Source organism: Chiloscyllium plagiosum, unplaced genomic scaffold (genome assembly GCF_037043375.1).
Source record: "Chiloscyllium plagiosum isolate Xiang-an unplaced genomic scaffold, Cpla_swu_hap1 HiC_scaffold_16, whole genome shotgun sequence".
NCBI classification, from domain to species: domain Eukaryota; kingdom Metazoa; phylum Chordata; class Chondrichthyes; order Orectolobiformes; family Hemiscylliidae; genus Chiloscyllium; species Chiloscyllium plagiosum.
The window spans coordinates 76,833,087-76,850,499 of record NW_028270154.1 but is presented as its reverse complement, the minus strand read 5'-3'; the positions used below and the strand labels follow the sequence as shown (position 1 = coordinate 76,850,499).

The 17,413-nt window shown below is 43.7% G+C and overlaps 1 protein-coding gene and 1 pseudogene across 2 annotated transcripts; both read left to right on the top strand.

The window, feature by feature from the left end:
• Positions 1–2,976: 2,976 nt before the first annotated feature.
• LOC122556784 (uncharacterized) lies at positions 2,977–17,188 on the top strand. 2 transcript variants are annotated; one of them, XM_087995469.1, is made up of 3 exons: positions 2,977–4,780; positions 5,031–5,311; positions 14,498–17,188. In XM_087995469.1, the coding sequence occupies exon 1, from the start codon at positions 3,373–3,375 to the stop codon at positions 4,399–4,401; it is 1,029 nt and encodes a 342-aa protein (XP_087851595.1). In that variant the 5' UTR covers positions 2,977–3,372; the 3' UTR covers positions 4,402–4,780; positions 5,031–5,311; positions 14,498–17,188. The 2 variants fall into 2 exon arrangements, with proteins under 2 accessions (XP_087851595.1, XP_043559888.2); XM_043703953.2 differs by lacking the exon at positions 14,498–17,188 and having other exon boundaries at positions 5,031–6,259.
• On the top strand, positions 4,961–6,259 carry LOC148147580 (E3 ubiquitin-protein ligase TRIM7-like; annotated as a pseudogene).
• Positions 17,189–17,413: the final 225 nt, after the last annotated feature.

The following is a 17,413-nucleotide window of genomic DNA, read 5'->3' as shown; positions in this document are numbered from 1 at the left end:
AAACCTAAAAATTAGGTTTCAATCTGGTGAAGCTACCAATCAGGATTTCTCGCATGCCAAACAGCATAAGCAACAACTGACAGACAAAGGTAAGTGATCTCAGAACCAAAAGATCTACAATCCTGCCACATCCAGTAGTGAATGGTGGTGGATAATTAAACAACTCACTGGAGAAGGGGTTTCCGCAACTATCCTCTCCTGAATGATGTAACAGCCAAACACACATGTGCAAAAGACAAAGCTGAAGCATTCACAGTCCCTTTCAGCCAGAGGTGCTGAGTGTGCAAACTCCACACAGACAGTTGCTCGAGGCTAGAATCGAACCCAGGCCCTTGGCACTGTGAGACAGCAATGCTAACCACTGAGCCACTCTGCCACCCAAACCTGCTCACAAACACCCAATTTGGGTTCTGTCAGGGCCACTCAGTTCATGATCTCATTAAAGCCTTGTTCAAAAATAGACAAATGAGCTGAATCTCGGAGATGAGGTAAGAGTGACAGGATTTGACACCAAGGCTGCATTTGACTGACGAATGGCATCAGCAGCTCTACCAAAACTAGAGCTGGAAATGTGTTGCTGGAAAAGCGCAGCAGGTCAGGCAGCATCCAGGGAACAGGAGAATCGACGTTTCGGGCATAAGCCCTTCTTCAGGAAACGTCGGGCTTATGCCCGAAACGTCGATTCTCCTGTTCCCTGGATGCTGCCTGACCTGCTGCGCTTTTCCAGCAACACATTTCCAGCTCTGATCTCCAGCATCTTCAGACCTCACTTTTTCCTACCAAAACTTGAGTCAATGGAAATCTGGGGGAAACTCTCTGCTGGTTGTCATCATACCAGGCACAGGGGAAGGTGGTTGTGATTGTTGGAGGTCAGTCATCTCTGCTCCAGGACATCTCTGCAGGGGTTGCTCAGGATAGAGCCCTAGGGCCAACCATCTTCAGCTGCTTCATCAATGACTTTCCCTCCACCATAAGGTCAGAAGTGGGAATATTCACCAATGATTGCACAATGTTCAGCACCACTCACAACTCCTTAGATATTGAAGCAGTCCATGTTCAAATGCAACAAGATCTAGAAAATATCCAGGCTTGGGCTCAAAAGTAGCAAGTAACATTCACACCATTTCCAACAAGAGACAGTCCGACCACTACCCTTTGATAGTCAACGTAGTTACATCACAAAATCCTTCACCATCAATATCGTTGTGGTTACCATTGACCAGAAACTGAACTGGACTTGCCACATAAACAGTGGATGCAAGAATAAGTCAGAGGCAAGAAATACTACAGCAAGGAACACACCTCCTGACTCCCCAAAGCTTGCCCACTATATACAAGGCACAAGTCAGGAGTGTGATGGAATATTAGTCAATTGCATGGATGAATGCAGCTCCCCAAACAACACTTAAACCTGACGCCATCCAGGACAAAGCAGCCACCTTAATTGGCACCACATCCACAATCATCCACTCCCTCCAACACTCAGTAGCAGCAGTATGTACTATCTTAAGGTGCACTGCAGAAATTTACTAAAATCCTTAGACAGCGCCTTCCAAATCCACAATCCATCTATAAGGGCAGCAGATACATGGGAACAAATCACCTTTAAGTTTTCCTTCAAGCCACTCATTATGCTGACTTGGAAAAATATTGCTGTTCTTTTAGTGTCACCGGTTCAATATCCTGGCTCTCAAATGCCAGTATGGGTCAACCTACAGCACCTGGACTGTTGCAATTCAAGAAGGCAGCTCACTCCCACCTTCACAAAGATAACTAGGGACAGATGAAAAATGCTGGCACAGCCAACAACATCCACATCACATGAATGAACTAAAACAAACATTCACATCTCTGGCCTTGCAAGAATCTTCCAATGTTTGCATGTCCACCTACTCTCCCTTCACTAGTCTGGGCTGGGAATGAAAATGCTTGCAGCTTTTCTATCCTCTCCTGACCCTTCTGCAGTGTGTATACTGCAAAGTCTATGTGGAAAAGCCCATTCCTTCTGGGACACCTTGGTTCACTCTTTTGCTACACTCAACCGAGCCTTGCTCCCATGACTCCTTCAGGGGATGCAATATCTGCTGTTTTACCTCCTTCCATTCAACTGTCCAAGAATCTAAAACTTCCAGCCAGCAGAAACAATGATTTATTTGGACATCTTCTGAATTAGCAAACTGTAACAACTGCTCACAATGTTCTCTGGTCCATAATGGGGAGAACAAATGCAGAACTGGTTTGTTGCTTTAGTGGGATTGTATTCACTCAACAGGTCAGACCCCGAGCTTGTCTTGTTACAATTCTGAATCCCTGTCCCACTCTGGCTTCTATATCCTCAGGTCTGTCATTGTTTGACTAAAGCTCAGTAAGGAACAACATCCATTTTCATTTGGCAATTTATCACCTTTTAGATTCAGCACTGAGAAGCCAAAAGGTCAGAAGTGGGAATATTCACCAATGATTGCACAATGTTCAGCACCACTCACAACTCCTTAGATATTGAAGCAGTCCATGTTCAAATGCAACAAGATCTAGAAAATATCCAGGCTTGGGCTCAAAAGTAGCAAGTAACATTCACACCATTTCCAACAAGAGACAGTCCGACCACTACCCTTTGATAGTCAACGTAGTTACATCACAAAATCCTTCACCATCAATATTTCTCAGTAGTAAAAACAGACTCATCTCTTAACAAAACCCTTAATGATGGAGGTTCTAATCAAGCTGCATTCAGCTGGAACAGTAACAGTAGGGATAATGCCCACGATACAGTCCCGTCAACAGTATGTTTCCATTTCAGCCTCCAGTCCTGAAACGTCTACTTGTCCACCTCCGGATACTGCTTGGCCTGCCGCCTTCTTCCAGCCTCCTGCTTGTATTATTTTCCATTACAGCTGGGACTATGGGATGTATTGTGCTGGTGAAATCTCTTCATTCTGTCTGGGAGAACGTATCAGGGGTTTGTGTGATTACACCAGCTTGAGACTGTGTCTCACTGCGGTGTTTGCACTGTGTACAGTAAATCTCGGATTAACATCAACTCACTTAACTCTGCTTTCCTCGAATATCACTGATGAACAAGTAATGAGATATCTATTTACCGCTGTGTCTTTCTATTTAATATCGTTTGGCTCTCGTTGCTGCGTGCTGTTTCTTTAAGCTCCCAATCTGAACTCTCAGTGAAGTGGCAGCCTCCATCCAGCGGCAGATGTAAGTCGGTGCTGTTTGTTTGTCTTGAGCAGCCTCTGCTGGCTGCAGAGCCGTTCGTGCCGGGCCCGGGGAAGCAGCACTGGGCTGACTGCCGGGGAAGAGGAGGTCAGGGCGCACGTTTCCCCCCAGCCCGAACCGTTCGGCCGAAGAGCCTGAAGGCCCATGGAGGGGGAGAGCAGCGTTGGCAGCGCGGACAAGCCCTTGGTGTGCGGACACGGATTGGACCGACCGTGCAGCCTGGAGGCTCACGCCTGTGCCCGAGGCGGGGAGAGGCTGTGTCAGTGCGGGGACTGCGGGAAGAGGTTCACCTACCCCTCGGCGCTGGAAACGCACCGGCGCAGCCACACGGGGGAAAGGCCCTTCGCCTGCGCCGAGTGCGGCAAGCGCTTCGCCCTGTCCTCCACCCTGCAGAGACACCGGCGCAGCCACACCGGCGAGAGGCCCTTCGCCTGCTCAGAGTGCGGCAAGGCCTTTAACCAGTCGTCGGATCTGCTGGCCCACCGGCGGGTGCACACCGGCGAGAGGCCCTTCGCCTGCCCCGTGTGTGGGGAGCGATTCACGCACGGCTCCAACCTGCAGACCCACCAGCGGGTCCACACCGGGGAGAACCCGTTCACCTGCCCCCTGTGCGGGAAGGGCTTCACTCAGGCCTCTAACCTGCAGAGGCACCGGCGGGTCCACAGCGGAGAGAGGCCTTTCGCCTGTCCCGAGTGCGGGAAGCGCTTCGCCGAGTCGGCCAGCCTCCTGGCACACGGCCGTGTCCACAGCGGCGAGAGGCCCTTCGCCTGCCCTGAGTGTGGCAAGGCCTTCACCCTGTCATCGACCCTGCAGAGACACCAGCGACTGCACACCGGCCGGAGGCCCTTCGCCTGCTCTGAGTGCGGTAAAGCCTTCAACCAGTCTTCGGACCTGCTGGCCCACCGGCGGGTTCACACCGGGGAGAGACCCTTCGCCTGCCCCGTGTGCGGCAAGGCCTTCGCCCAGGCCTCTAACTTACTGAGCCACCGGAGGGTCCATACCGGGGAGAATCCCTTCATCTGCTCCCTGTGCGGGAAAGCCTTCGCCCAAGCCTCCAACTTACTCAGCCACCGGCGGGTCCACACCGGGGAGAGGCCCTTCACTTGTACCCTGTGTGGGAAGGGCTTCAGTCGATCGTCCTACCTGGTGAAACACCAGCAGGTTCACAGCTGACTGTGCTGTTCCCATTCTGTGGGCAGTCGCTTTTGGAGGACCCAGGCCTGTGCATCAATGGACAATGAGCATCCCGTCAAAGCTCTTTGTAAAGTGCCCATCAGGCCAGTTGCAAGAAGATCAGATTGCAAAGGCAGCAACTTTTACTGCATAAGGAAAGCATGCAGACTGAAAGTCGACTGGTGTTGACCTGTGGAAAATGTAACGGGGAACTCATCTCCCCAATCCCTGTTAAAGCGCATAGCGGGGTCATATTTCATCCTGTCTGCAGAGGACAGACTCCCCTGTTTATGAATATTTGTTGCTTCCATTACTGGTTACCTTAGCCATTCTATAAGACCAACACTAATCTTAAATCGGAAAAATAAAACTATTGTAGGTGAGTAATTCCTTTCCACATTTTATAATAGATTGTACTGTATTTTAAACATTATTTTAGTAACACTACACCACTGTGGCTAATATACTCTTTAACAAGGATTCTGACTGAAGGCCATTTGTTTAACATACAAAGATATCAATTTAACAGGTAATATAGGGCCTGATAGTGTGTGGGAAAATGATGCTTCAACCCTTCATTAATCTGAGCGGAATAATTCTGACTGATAAATCTCTTCTTTCCTCTTTAGGAAAATGCTTATTGAGCGTGGATCCAAAGACAGCAAACTGCAACTTAGTTCTCTCTGATGATCTGAGATCAGTAACATAGACTGGACAGCAACAGCCTTACCCACATCACCTAAAGAAACTTAAGGACTGTCCCCAAGTCTTATGTTCCCAGAATTTTTCCTCAGGATCCCATTCCTGGGAATGTGGAGACTGATGGGGATTACTGGAGAATAGGGATTGTGTATGGGAGTGTGGAGAGACGAACTAGAAATTCATTTCTTGAGAACAGCAGTAAATCCTGGTGTGTGCATTGTGGTTTTAATTATCTCACAACTCAACACAATTACAAGTTTACTGACCTCCCTTTGATACCCTGTAACACTAGAATTCGAGTCCAGTTGGACTGTGAGGCTGGTTATTGACTCACTGAAACATTTATATACACTTCATACTACATTCACTGAAGCTGTATTTGCTGCATTTTATTGTGAGGATAAAACCCTAAACTTGTTAAATTAATTCTGACATCAGAGACTTGGTAATATCACTTTCTGAATGATGTTACTTCTCATCTGATGTACAGGCCAGAATATTTCACTTCTAGTTTGTCTTGGGATTTCTGATAGTATTTCAGTTGGGTCATTTCTGGTGTTGCTACTGGGTGCTTGGTGTTGACTCCATTGCAGGGAGGCAATCCATGTTTTTGGGATGTCCTTGAAAGACTGATGATGGGAGTCCTATGGGTGAGTTTGAGTGTTTTGTACAGGCCACACTTTGCAATATGGATCCTCTAGTGAGAGTGAAAGATATTAAAAAGGGCTGTTAGAATATTTCAGAATTCGACAAGGCTAGGACAACTGATGCCCTGGATCACCTGTAATCCAAAAATGTTTTTGATTTTTGCTGACAGGGACTCAGTAAGTTTAATTATCAGTAATAATGACAATTGTACAAATGGAATTACTAATTAACAGAGATTGTTCTATTAATTGTTCATTATAGTTATCATGTAATTAGTCATTATTAGTAGTCATTGTGTGATTATTGATAATATTTTAAATTTTATTCTTCATTCCTGTGAAATGTTTAAAACAGGTTTGAGAACCATGTTGCACTTTTGCTCTCACTAAAGAGCAAATTTCAGAGAGACAAGGGCGGGAACAGTAAGCATGAATTTAAAAACAAAAATTTCAAAGCATTACATTGATAAAGAAATGAGTAATCAATAAAAAAATATAGTTTTAACAGATTCTGGCAGCTGAGCTAACTACTGAAACCTTAATTTCCATTGTGGTTAAGAAGTAGTGTAAGAGAGAAAGAGATTAAGTTTCAAGTTCTGATCACTAGGAAAACGAGTCACAGCAAAGCAGAGTTTGGCTTAACTAATGCTGACTTTACTTTAGCTTCTGGTGGCACATACTTTGAGCTGGCCTTGGCAGAATCCCTAAAAATATGGGCTAACGTGGGTTGCTTTCAAATCTGTTTTTTCCTCTTTTCCAAGCTTGCTTTGTGGAAATGATTTTGGTGAGGAGGAAGAATAGGTGTGTGTCTGGGTAACTCAGTCTTAGGGTTCACACATACAGTCTTTCTCTCGCTTTTTATTCTCACAAATATGTTTCCTTCTTCCTTGTGCATACATTTCATCTTTCTCAAATATACACACACTCTCACTCCCTCACACACAGTCACTCCCTCTAATTGTCACACACATCTCTCTCTCTCTCGCACACCAGTCTCTCTCTCTCTTTTTCTCTTTTTCTCTCTCTCTCTCTTGCACTCATTCTCACACACTTGGGCACCTGAGGTATTAACAAAAGTCATACAAAAGACGACCTACAGAAAGGCAAAGCTGAAACACACCATGTAAAAGTTAAATGTTTACTACAGGAGAGATATTTCAATCATAAAGCCCCAAGCACACAAAAAATCCTTATAACATGGACATCATTAGATGCAGGAACAAACAACGCTGTTGTCAAAATCAGGTAGAAATATGCACTAAGCTGAAGAGAGAAATTACACTTCCTTTTACTGATAAACTTTTAATAAAGGATTATCTTACTGATAAGATAATCCTTTATTAAAAGTTTATCTTAAAATTGAAAAGAATAAAATAAATCCTATATAATACTTATCAAGCATCAAAATAAATCTGACAGAAAAACTCAACTTCATAAAGGGATCTTCACTGAATAAGTAAGGAATAATACAGCATCACATGAAAGTGGGAAGGTTAACCGCTACATTTACAAAGCGGGTCAGAATCCTACAACAATAAGTTTTCACTGAACATTTCAGAAGTGTAAGAAACACTCAGAAGATATCTTTTTCCCACTGCTCAGAGCTTTGTAGTAAAACTTTTCTTTAACTGCTGATTCTAATATATTCATACCGGCAATCTGAAATAGTAAGATTAGATTGCTTACAGTGTGGCCCTTCAGCCAAACCGACCCGCAACCCACCCAGACCCATTCCCCTACACCTAACACTACGGGCAATTTAACATGGCCAATTCACCTAACCTGCACATCTTTGGATTGTGTGAGGAAACCGGAGCACCCGGAGGAAACCCACACAGACACAGGGAGAATGTGCAAACTCCATGCAGTCAGTCCCCTGAGGTGGGAATTGAACCCAGGTCTCTGGCGCTGTGAGACAGCAGTGCTAACCACTGTGCCACCATGCCGCTCACAAAAAATGACATTAAGTTGTATTCTATTCATTTTTGATATTACGTTTTTAGCCTAGCAGTTTACGTATCTGCTGAAAGTATACTGCTTAATTTTTGACTAAAATTATAAATCATTTAAGAGTTTGATATAATTGAAATAAATGTTATCCTCTTAAGTGGTCAGGCGCATGAAGAGAGAAATTCCAGACCTTAAAATGTCTGGGACATTTATAGCATTATTAAGGCTTATTAAAATTAAGCAGACGGTTGAATTATTTAATTAAATGTTCTCTTGCCATGTGGTATGGAAATTTTAATCCTGCTGACCCAAAACTAAGTATTTGTGGGATTGACTGGCGTGAACTCAGCAGATATGTCATCAGAGAAATTCTCCTAATCTAAATAGACCGAGTTTACTGACACCAGTGCATCTCTGCTAGGTGCCACTTTTAACCACACTTTTAAGGAGGGGAGATGCCAGGGCTTAAGGGAGGTAGAGGTCAGGATCCAGGAAAGGTGAGGGGAGTGATCAGTAAGGGGTATGGAGATATGGGATGGGGAGGAGGAAGGCGGAGAAGTAGGGACCAGGGATAGCTGGTTGGGGAAATTGTAACCAAGATCCTGGAAGGAAACGGAGGAGTGGGGGAGGGAGAGAAAACTGAGGAGGAGGTTTTTTGGGGGGAGGGATAGAGAACAAGAGAAGCCTCTATGATTTCCCCCGCTTCCTCCTGGTCTAATGTGCGCTGTCCAGTCTTCTCCCACAGCCCCCTCCAATCATCCCCCAGTCAATCCTGGAAGTCTTTTCTGCCACGGAACCTTGTTCCAATGTCATGGCTGCTCTGTGCATTTGCCTACGTTTTTGTAAATGATGCAGCGCTGGAGAGGGTCTGGTTACTGCAGTAGGGATAATGGAATCTTTCTCAGGATGCCAGCTGGTGACTAGTGGAGTTCTGCAGAGGTCCATGTTAAGACCACAACAATTCAAGTTATACATGAATACTTTGGACAAAGGAAGTGGCAGCATTATTGTTAAGTTTCCATGTGTGCAGGCATGCGTCTGCATGACGATGCAGGCCCATTTGTTTCAGTGTCAACAAACACTGTCTTGATATAAAGGGGCAAATGGTCTATGGGTTATTTACAGTCCTAAGACCTAGGAGCACTATTAGGCCATTTGGGTTATTGAGTCTGTTCCGCTATTTGATCATAGCTGATATGTTCCTCAACCCCATTCTCCTGCCTTTTCCCTGTAACCTTGATCTCCTTACTAATCAAGAACCTTTCTACCTCGGTTTCACTTGGCCTCCACAGCCCTCTGCGGTAATGAATTCACAGATTAACCACCCTCCGGCAGAAGAAATTCCTCCTCAATTGCGTTCAAAATGGTCATCCTGAGGCTGTACCTGTGTGTTCTAGTCTCTCCTACTCATTAGTCAGTCGGATAATCCTCTATCTATACCAGTAATACCATGGGCTCTTACTTTATTTTTCAATCTCTTGTGCGGCACCTTGTCAAGGCTTTCTGCAAATCCAAATCATAGAATCCCTACAGTGTGGAAATAGGCCCTTCGGCCCAACAAATCCACACTGACCCTCTGAAGAGTAACCCACCCAGACCCATTCTCCTACTACTCAATATTTACCTCTGACTAATGCACCTAACCTACACAATACTGAACACTATGGGCAATTTAGCATGGCTAATTCGCCTAGCCTGCACATCTTTGGATTGTGGGAGGAAACCTGAACACCTGGAGGAAACCCATGCAGACCCGGAGAAAATGTGCAAACCTCACACAGTTGCCTGAAGTAGGAATTAAACCCTTGTCCCTGGCGCTGTGAGGCAGCAGTGCTAAAAGTGACTCAGTGGTTAGCCCTACAGTCTCACAGCACCAGGGACCGGGGTTCAAATCCGGCCTCAGGTGACTGTATGTGTGGAGTTTGCACATTCTCTCTGTGTCTGCTTGGGTTTCCTCCCACAATCCAGAGATGTGCAGGTTAGGTAAACTAGCCATGCTAAAGTCACCCATAGTGTTCAGGGATGTGTAGGTTAAGGGGCATTAGTCAGGGGTGATGATAGGATAGGGGAATGAGTTACTCTTCAGCTGGCCGGTGTGGACGTGTTGGACTGAAGGGCCTGTTTCCACATTGTAGGGATTCTAAATGATTCACATCCCTGGCTTTCCATTGTCTAACTTGCTTGTTATATCCTCATTTATTTGGCATGAAGTTGTTGTGATGACTCCATCCTATTTTACATGCACTGACAAATACATTTACCTTCATAACTGCTAGATGAACCTACATGTTAACCTTAAGAGAATCACAAGTCCCTAGAAACAGGGATGGTACATTTTCCAGTCCTCTAGCACTCTCCCTGACTCCTCCAATGGTGCTTCAATCTCCTCAGCTATCTCTTTCACAGTTTTGGGATGTAGTCCATCTGGCCTGGGTGATTTATCAATCTTTAGATCTTTCAGCTTCCCCTGCACCTTCTCAATGATGGCCACTACTCTCACCTCTGTACCTGACTCTTGAAGTTCTGTTATGCTGTTGATACCTTCATCTGAAACTGATACAAAGTATCTATTCATTTCCTTAGCTATTTCTTTGTTCCCCATTACTATTTCTCCAGCCTCATTTTCTAGTGCTTCAATATACATGCTTTCCTCTCTATCCTTTTAGAGTCTAAAAACATCCTTGCAATCTTATGCTACTAGCTAGTTTACTCTCATATTTCAACTCTACCCATTATTGCTTTTTTAGTTATCCTCTGGAAGCAAAGGCTTCCCAACAATCTTTATCACATTGTATGATTTTTCATTTGCTTGTCTGCTATCTCTGACCTGCCTTGTCAGCAATAGTTGCTGCATCTTCTCTTCCTTATAAATTTCTGTTGTGCTTCCCGAATTAATCCCAGAAACCATTGCTACTCCACTGTCTTTCCAGCATGGTTCCCCTTCCTATCAACTCTGGCCAGCTCGTCCCTCATGTCTTTATAGTTATTTTTACTCAATTGTAATACCATTACATCTGATTCCAGCTTCTTCCTCTCAACTGCAGATTATATATTCTATTATCAATACTATCTCCTCAGGATTCCTTCACTTTAAGCTACCTAATCAAATCTGCCTCATTTACACGTTACCAAAACTAGAATTACCTGTTTCCTAGTGGACTCTACCACAAGCTGCTCCAAAAAAAATCTTAGTGACATTCCACTAATTCCTTTTCTTGAGATCTGCTACCAACTTGATTTTCCCAGTATACTGCATTTTGAAGACCGCCATGATGATAGTAGGAGTACCTTTCTTGCATGCCTTTCCTATTTCCTGATTTATTTTCATCCCCACATCCTAACTTTTTTTCCTTTGCAGTTCCTAAACTCTACCTGCACACTCTAAGTCTTGTAGCCCCATATCACTTCTTGCTATTGATTTAATTTTTTTTTACTAAAAGACTACCCTGTCCCCTCTCAGTCCTTTCAGTAGGTTGCCTTTTCCTTGAATATTTCATCCCCAGTCCTGATACATAGCAGCCATATCTCAGCCACCAATTTCAATCTGTATTACAAGCTCATTTACCTTGTTTTCATATATTGCACATACTTATATACAGGTACAGGACCCTTTGCTCTGCAATGACTGCCGCCGTGCCCCCCAATAGTTGTCCCTTATGTGCTGTGAAGTTAAATTCCTGACTCTTTCCATATTCTGTCTGGTAAAACCTGCCCAGACATGATCCTATGCTCAAACTGTGATAATTTCAGGGAGGTGTAGAGAGAGGTTAGAATGGGGACTGGCTTTTGGGGTGGAACTAGCTGGGACAGTAACAATATTCTGGACTGTTGACTGGTATCTCGATGTCACTATCCACCTGCATTCTTGAATCAGTTCAGTCCTCCCCCTCTCTCTTTTCATTCTAACTTTGGGTAAACCTCACAGCAAGTGTCAGAAAATAAACAAACACTGAGAATGGCAGAGAAACCCAGCCAGTCTGGCAGCATCTGCAGAGACAGCGAAACAGAGTTAATGTTTCCAGTCTGTGCATTTGAGCTTCTGCAGGCCCCAAGAGGTGACCACATTCCAAAAGGTGATTTGTTCCTGATAATGGTAGGCAGTTCCTACAAGGATTCCCAAACAGTACCCGCGTTTATGAATAGGAGCTGTGTGTCATATGTGAGGATGTGGAGCTGGTGGAAAAAATATATTGCTGACCAGCGGCTGACCACCCTCCCTGAGTAGGACAGATTCAGCAACAGCAAACAGAGTTTATAATTATCTGTTTAATCTGAATCATAACATCAGTTTCAAGTTCAATCTTTGTCACTCAGTAATATATTTACTAAACTTTTCAGATCTGTTTCCACATCTCTCAAACCATTTCAAACATTTTGTCAAGACCTGCTGTGAAGAGATTATTAAAAGTCATGCATTACAAATTCACACGAACCATAATCATAGTGGTATACAGCATGGAAACAGGAATTTTGATCCAACTTGTCCATGCTGACCAGATTTCTAAAAGTGGCCTCATCATTGTCTTGTACAACCATAACATGATGTTGTAACTCCTATACTCAATGCTCTGATCAATGAAGGCAAGTGTCCCAAATGCTGTCTTCACCACCTTGTCTGCCTTATCAAGGAATTATGAACCTGGAGTCCTAGATCCCTCTGTTCAACAACATTCCCTATGGCCTTGCCATTAACCATGTAAGTGCTGCCCTGGTTTCTCTTACCAAAATGCATTAGTGTGTATTTAACTAATGTAAACTCTATATACCACTCTTGATCCATTGATCAAGATCTAATTGTACTCTTAGATAACCACCTTCTCAGTCCACTACACCACCAATTTTGGTGTCATCTGCAAACTTACTATCCAAGTCTCTTATATTCTCATCCAAATCATTAATATAAATGAACAACAGTGGACCCAGAATCAATCCTTGTGCCATACTGCTGGTCACAGGCCTCCAGTCCAAATAACAATCCTCTAACATCACCCTGTGACTTCTCCAGTTGAGCCAATTTTGTATCCAATTTGCCTTTTTCCTCCCGGGATCCCATGTGATCTAACCTTATTAACCATGCAGGCCCTTGTCGAAGGCCTTGCTGAAGTCCATATAGACAACACCTACCGCTCTACCTCCATCTATCTTCTTGGTTGCCTCCTCTTCGGAAAACTCAATCAAATTTGTGAGAAACAATTTCCCATGCACAAAGCTAACCTTAATTGGTTAGCCTTTCGAAAATACATTGCCTTTCGAAAATACATGTAAATCTTAACTCAGAATCTCCTCCAACAACTTACCCACCACTGACATCAGACTCAGCGGTCTACAGTTCCCTGACATTTCCTTGCAGCCTTTCTAGAACAATGGTACAATATTAGCCACTCTCCAGTCTTCCATCTCTTTGCCTGTGGCTGTCAAAGATATAAATATCTCTGCAAAGAAGCCCCACAATCTCTTCTCTAGGATACAGCTGATCAGGTCCAGGGATTTATCTACTTTTATGATTTTAAGAACTCCAGCACCACTTCTTCTGTAATGTGGACTCTTTTCAAGATATCACTACTTATTTCCACAATTTCCCCAACTTCGATGTCTTTCTCCACAGTAAGTACTGAGGTGAAATGTTCATTTAGTATCTTGTCCATCTTCCACACACAGACAGCCTCATTGATCTTTAAGGGGCCCTATTTGCTTCCTTGTTACTCTTTTCCAGAAATGCACATGAAAAGCTTACAGACCAGAAGTGTTCAGCTATTGTGCATTGGCACCTCCCTTAGTCCTGAGGGGATGGTGACACCGGAGTGAGGTCAAAATCCCTGCTGAGCATCATGGTGAGCCACTAAGTGAAAGTATCCATGACACAAGTGATGCAGTTAAGATCTGAATGCATATCCAGCAGTTACTGACTGTTCTATTGGACTTGGCTGTTCATGGTTACTGTTAGCTGATGCAGGAAACAGCCATTCACTTGCTAAATGGGGCCATCATATTAAACAGGATGTGGGCAGCCTTGTCTGCTTTTCAGTTCAGTCTGTGCAAGTTATCTGGTAACTTTGCCAGATGTTCTGTTGCTTCTTGCGACATCACGATCAACTTGTAACGGCCAGGTCTAGAGGCTCATTTTCTATATTGAACTCAACATTCCTGATGAAAGGCTTTTGCCCGAAATATCGATTTTCCTGCTCCTCTGATGCTGCCTGACCTGCTATGCTTTTCCAGCACCACACTCTTGACTCTAATCTCCAACATCTGCAGTCCTCACTTTTGCCTGGACTCAACAGGGGCCTGCTCTTCAGTTCTCCATGTATCTGGGCTCTTGGTTGTTTGGTTCATTACTTGACATCTTTCCCTTCCTATGATCTTTTTCTCTCATGCCACGATCCCTATCCCCTAACCTTCCACTGAGCTCTGACCATTGATGGATTGAAACTCGCTCCAGTGTTCCTGGCTCCTGCCTTAGGCTGTAGGATTCCCCACTAGGTGGTGCTCAACCTCTCAATCTGACCAAATGCTGGACAGGAAACAGAGTAAATGAATTCTATTGAGGTCTTGCAATTAAATCTGGCAGTGGTCTCTGCACTCATGGTGTTTCTCGATTTTCCAATTGCTGACTGTTCCACACACCCCTCCACCAGCCTGTTCTGTAAAACCCAGGAGTGTCAGTGTCTGGATCCTAAGCAGAAATATCCCCTTCTATGGCTCATTAAAAAGGTGTCCCCTGCCTTATACAAGTAGAGGAAACACACACAAACACCTGCTTTTCACTGTCAGTCACTGTATGTTGCGTTTTGAAACAGATTCAGGAAGACAGACTCTGAACCACACTGGCATTTGTCAAACAACAGTTCCCTGCAGCACACCAGAACTGCAAAAAGAGGAAGAACACCTCTACAATATATTCACCAAAAACGTATACCCCCGCAATTTCATCAACAGATGCCTAAGGGAAAGACAACAGAATGAGGACATGCCACAACCCAAAGGACTAGCCATGTTACCATACATCAAGAACATTTCTGAACTGACAGCCAGACTACTACGACCACTAGGACTCATAACAGCACACAAACCAACAGCCACTCTCAGACAACAACTCACCAGGACAAAGGACCTGATACCTAGCATGAGCAAAACCAATGTAGTGTACAAAATCCCATGCAAGGACTGTACAAAACACTACATAGGACAAATAGGAAGACAGCTAACGATCCGTATCCATGAACACCAACTAGCCACGAAACGACACGACCAGCTATCCTTAGTAGCCGCACACGCAGATGACAAGCAACATGAGTTCGACTGGGACAACCTTACTATTATAGGACAAGCTAAACAGAGAACAGCCAGGGAATTCCTAGAGGCATGGCACTCATCCAAAGATTCTATCAACAAACACATCGACCTGGACCCAATATACCGGTCACTGCAGCGGACAGCTGGAACTGACAACCGGCAGCGGCAGAGACAAACCACTATAAATGCCGGAGGAAACATCACAGAAGCAGTTCACAGGAGGCTCCCAAGCACTGAGGATGTCACCTAGACAGGGGACGAAACGGCTGCAACACAAATTCCTAGCTCGGCGAACAGAACCACAACAACAGTTCCCTCTTGTAACGAAGAACAGCTTTTTCACCCAGTTCCTGTCTTCTTTTGTAGGTGTCCTCAACGAATGATAGTCCTCTCTCTGATGCTCAGAGGCCAGAATCTTCAACGTTACACAGGTCACATTGAGTTCCAGTTCTCATAGGTGCCCACACAGTGTATTACTGAACTCTGTAGTGTGCACCCCAGGAAGAGCTGAGTATGGTGAGGGACAGTCAACTTGGTACTACTTACATCACTTCAAGCACCCATGGACACACCCTATTTTCTCAGACAGATTTAGAGAAGTGAGAGAGCAAATCTCATAAACCCAATTTCAGGGCAGCATGAAAATACTGAACTAACTAAGGACTGATGCCAAACAGTTCCATCTAATGTTGGTCATTATCAGGAAACTCACCTGTACTTAATATGAGCAATTGTGTCACTCACCTTAATTGCATAATCATCTTTAGCATTTTTACCAACCTTTTCCTAGCTACAATCAGTTCTGAAAAAGGGTCATTGGACTCAAGATGTTAACTCTGCTTTCTCTCCAGAGATGCTGTCAGACCTGCTGAGTTTGACCATCAATCTCTGTTTTTGTTTCTGATCCCCAGCATCTGAAGTTTTTTTATTTACCTTAATTGCAGTTTGTGGAATTATTGTTTCTCTAACATAACACAGAAAACACACACACTCAGCTTCACCTTCACAGTAGATGTTTAGGAGTTCCTTGTGGTCAGGGCTCTGTCTGCCTGTTAAGGTTATGCACAGGCTCGATTAGTGTCTGTCCACTGAAAGCCTTGTTCTGTAAATGTGGTTTTAAATGAAAGAAGCAAAGAGAAATTTCACATTTCAAACACATATTCACAGTTGGGTTTGGATTCTCATCACGTAGCCAAACACAACATCAGCTGTAGCAGAAGAAGACTGAATTATTGTATTTTTCCACTATATTGCACAGAATGAGGTCTCATTGCATACTGGGCCTATGGATGAATTTCTGCCAACATTGAGGACAGTCAAAATCTCCTGGGCCAGTTGTCTGGTTCCATACTCTCTGAATATATTTCAAAAAGAAACTGTGCTGACAGGGTACTGCCACAAGGCCCTGGTACAAATGGAGACACAAAGCACTGGTTAATTAGTCCTCTAAAGCTCCAGGGTCCAATGCCGCAACAACTGAAGAGGCTTCGCACAGCACCAGAAAGAAACTGAGAAACCAGAACATGAAGTGAAATTCTGAGAAACACCAGATTGTTGTGAAATTGGTGTGTACAAAATTGTAAATGGGAGAAAGCATTGTGTGGTCCTTTAAAATATTTTTTTTGGTGCTTTGAGTTAAAATGGTTGAATATCAGTTTAAAGTGCAGATTCACAGAGAGTGCCAATATTTTGTATCGATCATTTTACCAAGACAAGTCTTTCTAAATTTAGCCTATCAAATTAAACCAAGCACTTAACTACAGAAAACCTGTTAAGTTTAAATCTGATGATTTTGACAACCTAGAACCAATCTGATTATAAGAAATTAATAGGTCTTCAAGGGTAAAATATGAAAAATTTGGAAAATCAGTGACAGCCAACTGCCATCTGCCAAGAGTTAATAACTTTCAGTTCTCAGAGAAAGCACCATCTAATTAATAAGAGTACCATTGCACTCTTAGCTAATATTCCAGACAGTAAAATTCACAGTAAAATTCTGGAAGATGTATCCTAGCTGTAATTTGGAGAGACTAAGTTTTATTTTCAGTTGTATTTTATTGGAACAGTATAGCATTAGGAATTTGTTTTATTAGGGAATAGTTAGTAGTTAGAGGGGAATTGTTTGGTTTGTTAGTTGTTCTGTCAATCTGTTCACTGTTGGAGCTAAATAAATAAATTGTTACTTGTTGACTGTACAGTGAGTGAAAAGATTTCATTTATCCACTCCTTTATAACAGATTGGAGGGTGAGAGGTAGGCTATACACTTTTCACACTTTTAACAGATTATAAGGTGAGGTGAGCCTCTCTGGGTGTTTCAGTTTTAGTTATTAGAGAGGAGTGAGTTAGGGATCTGGACATATTTGGAAGGATTTGAACAGATTTAGGGTATGAAATGTCCCAGCAGATTTAAACAGACTTG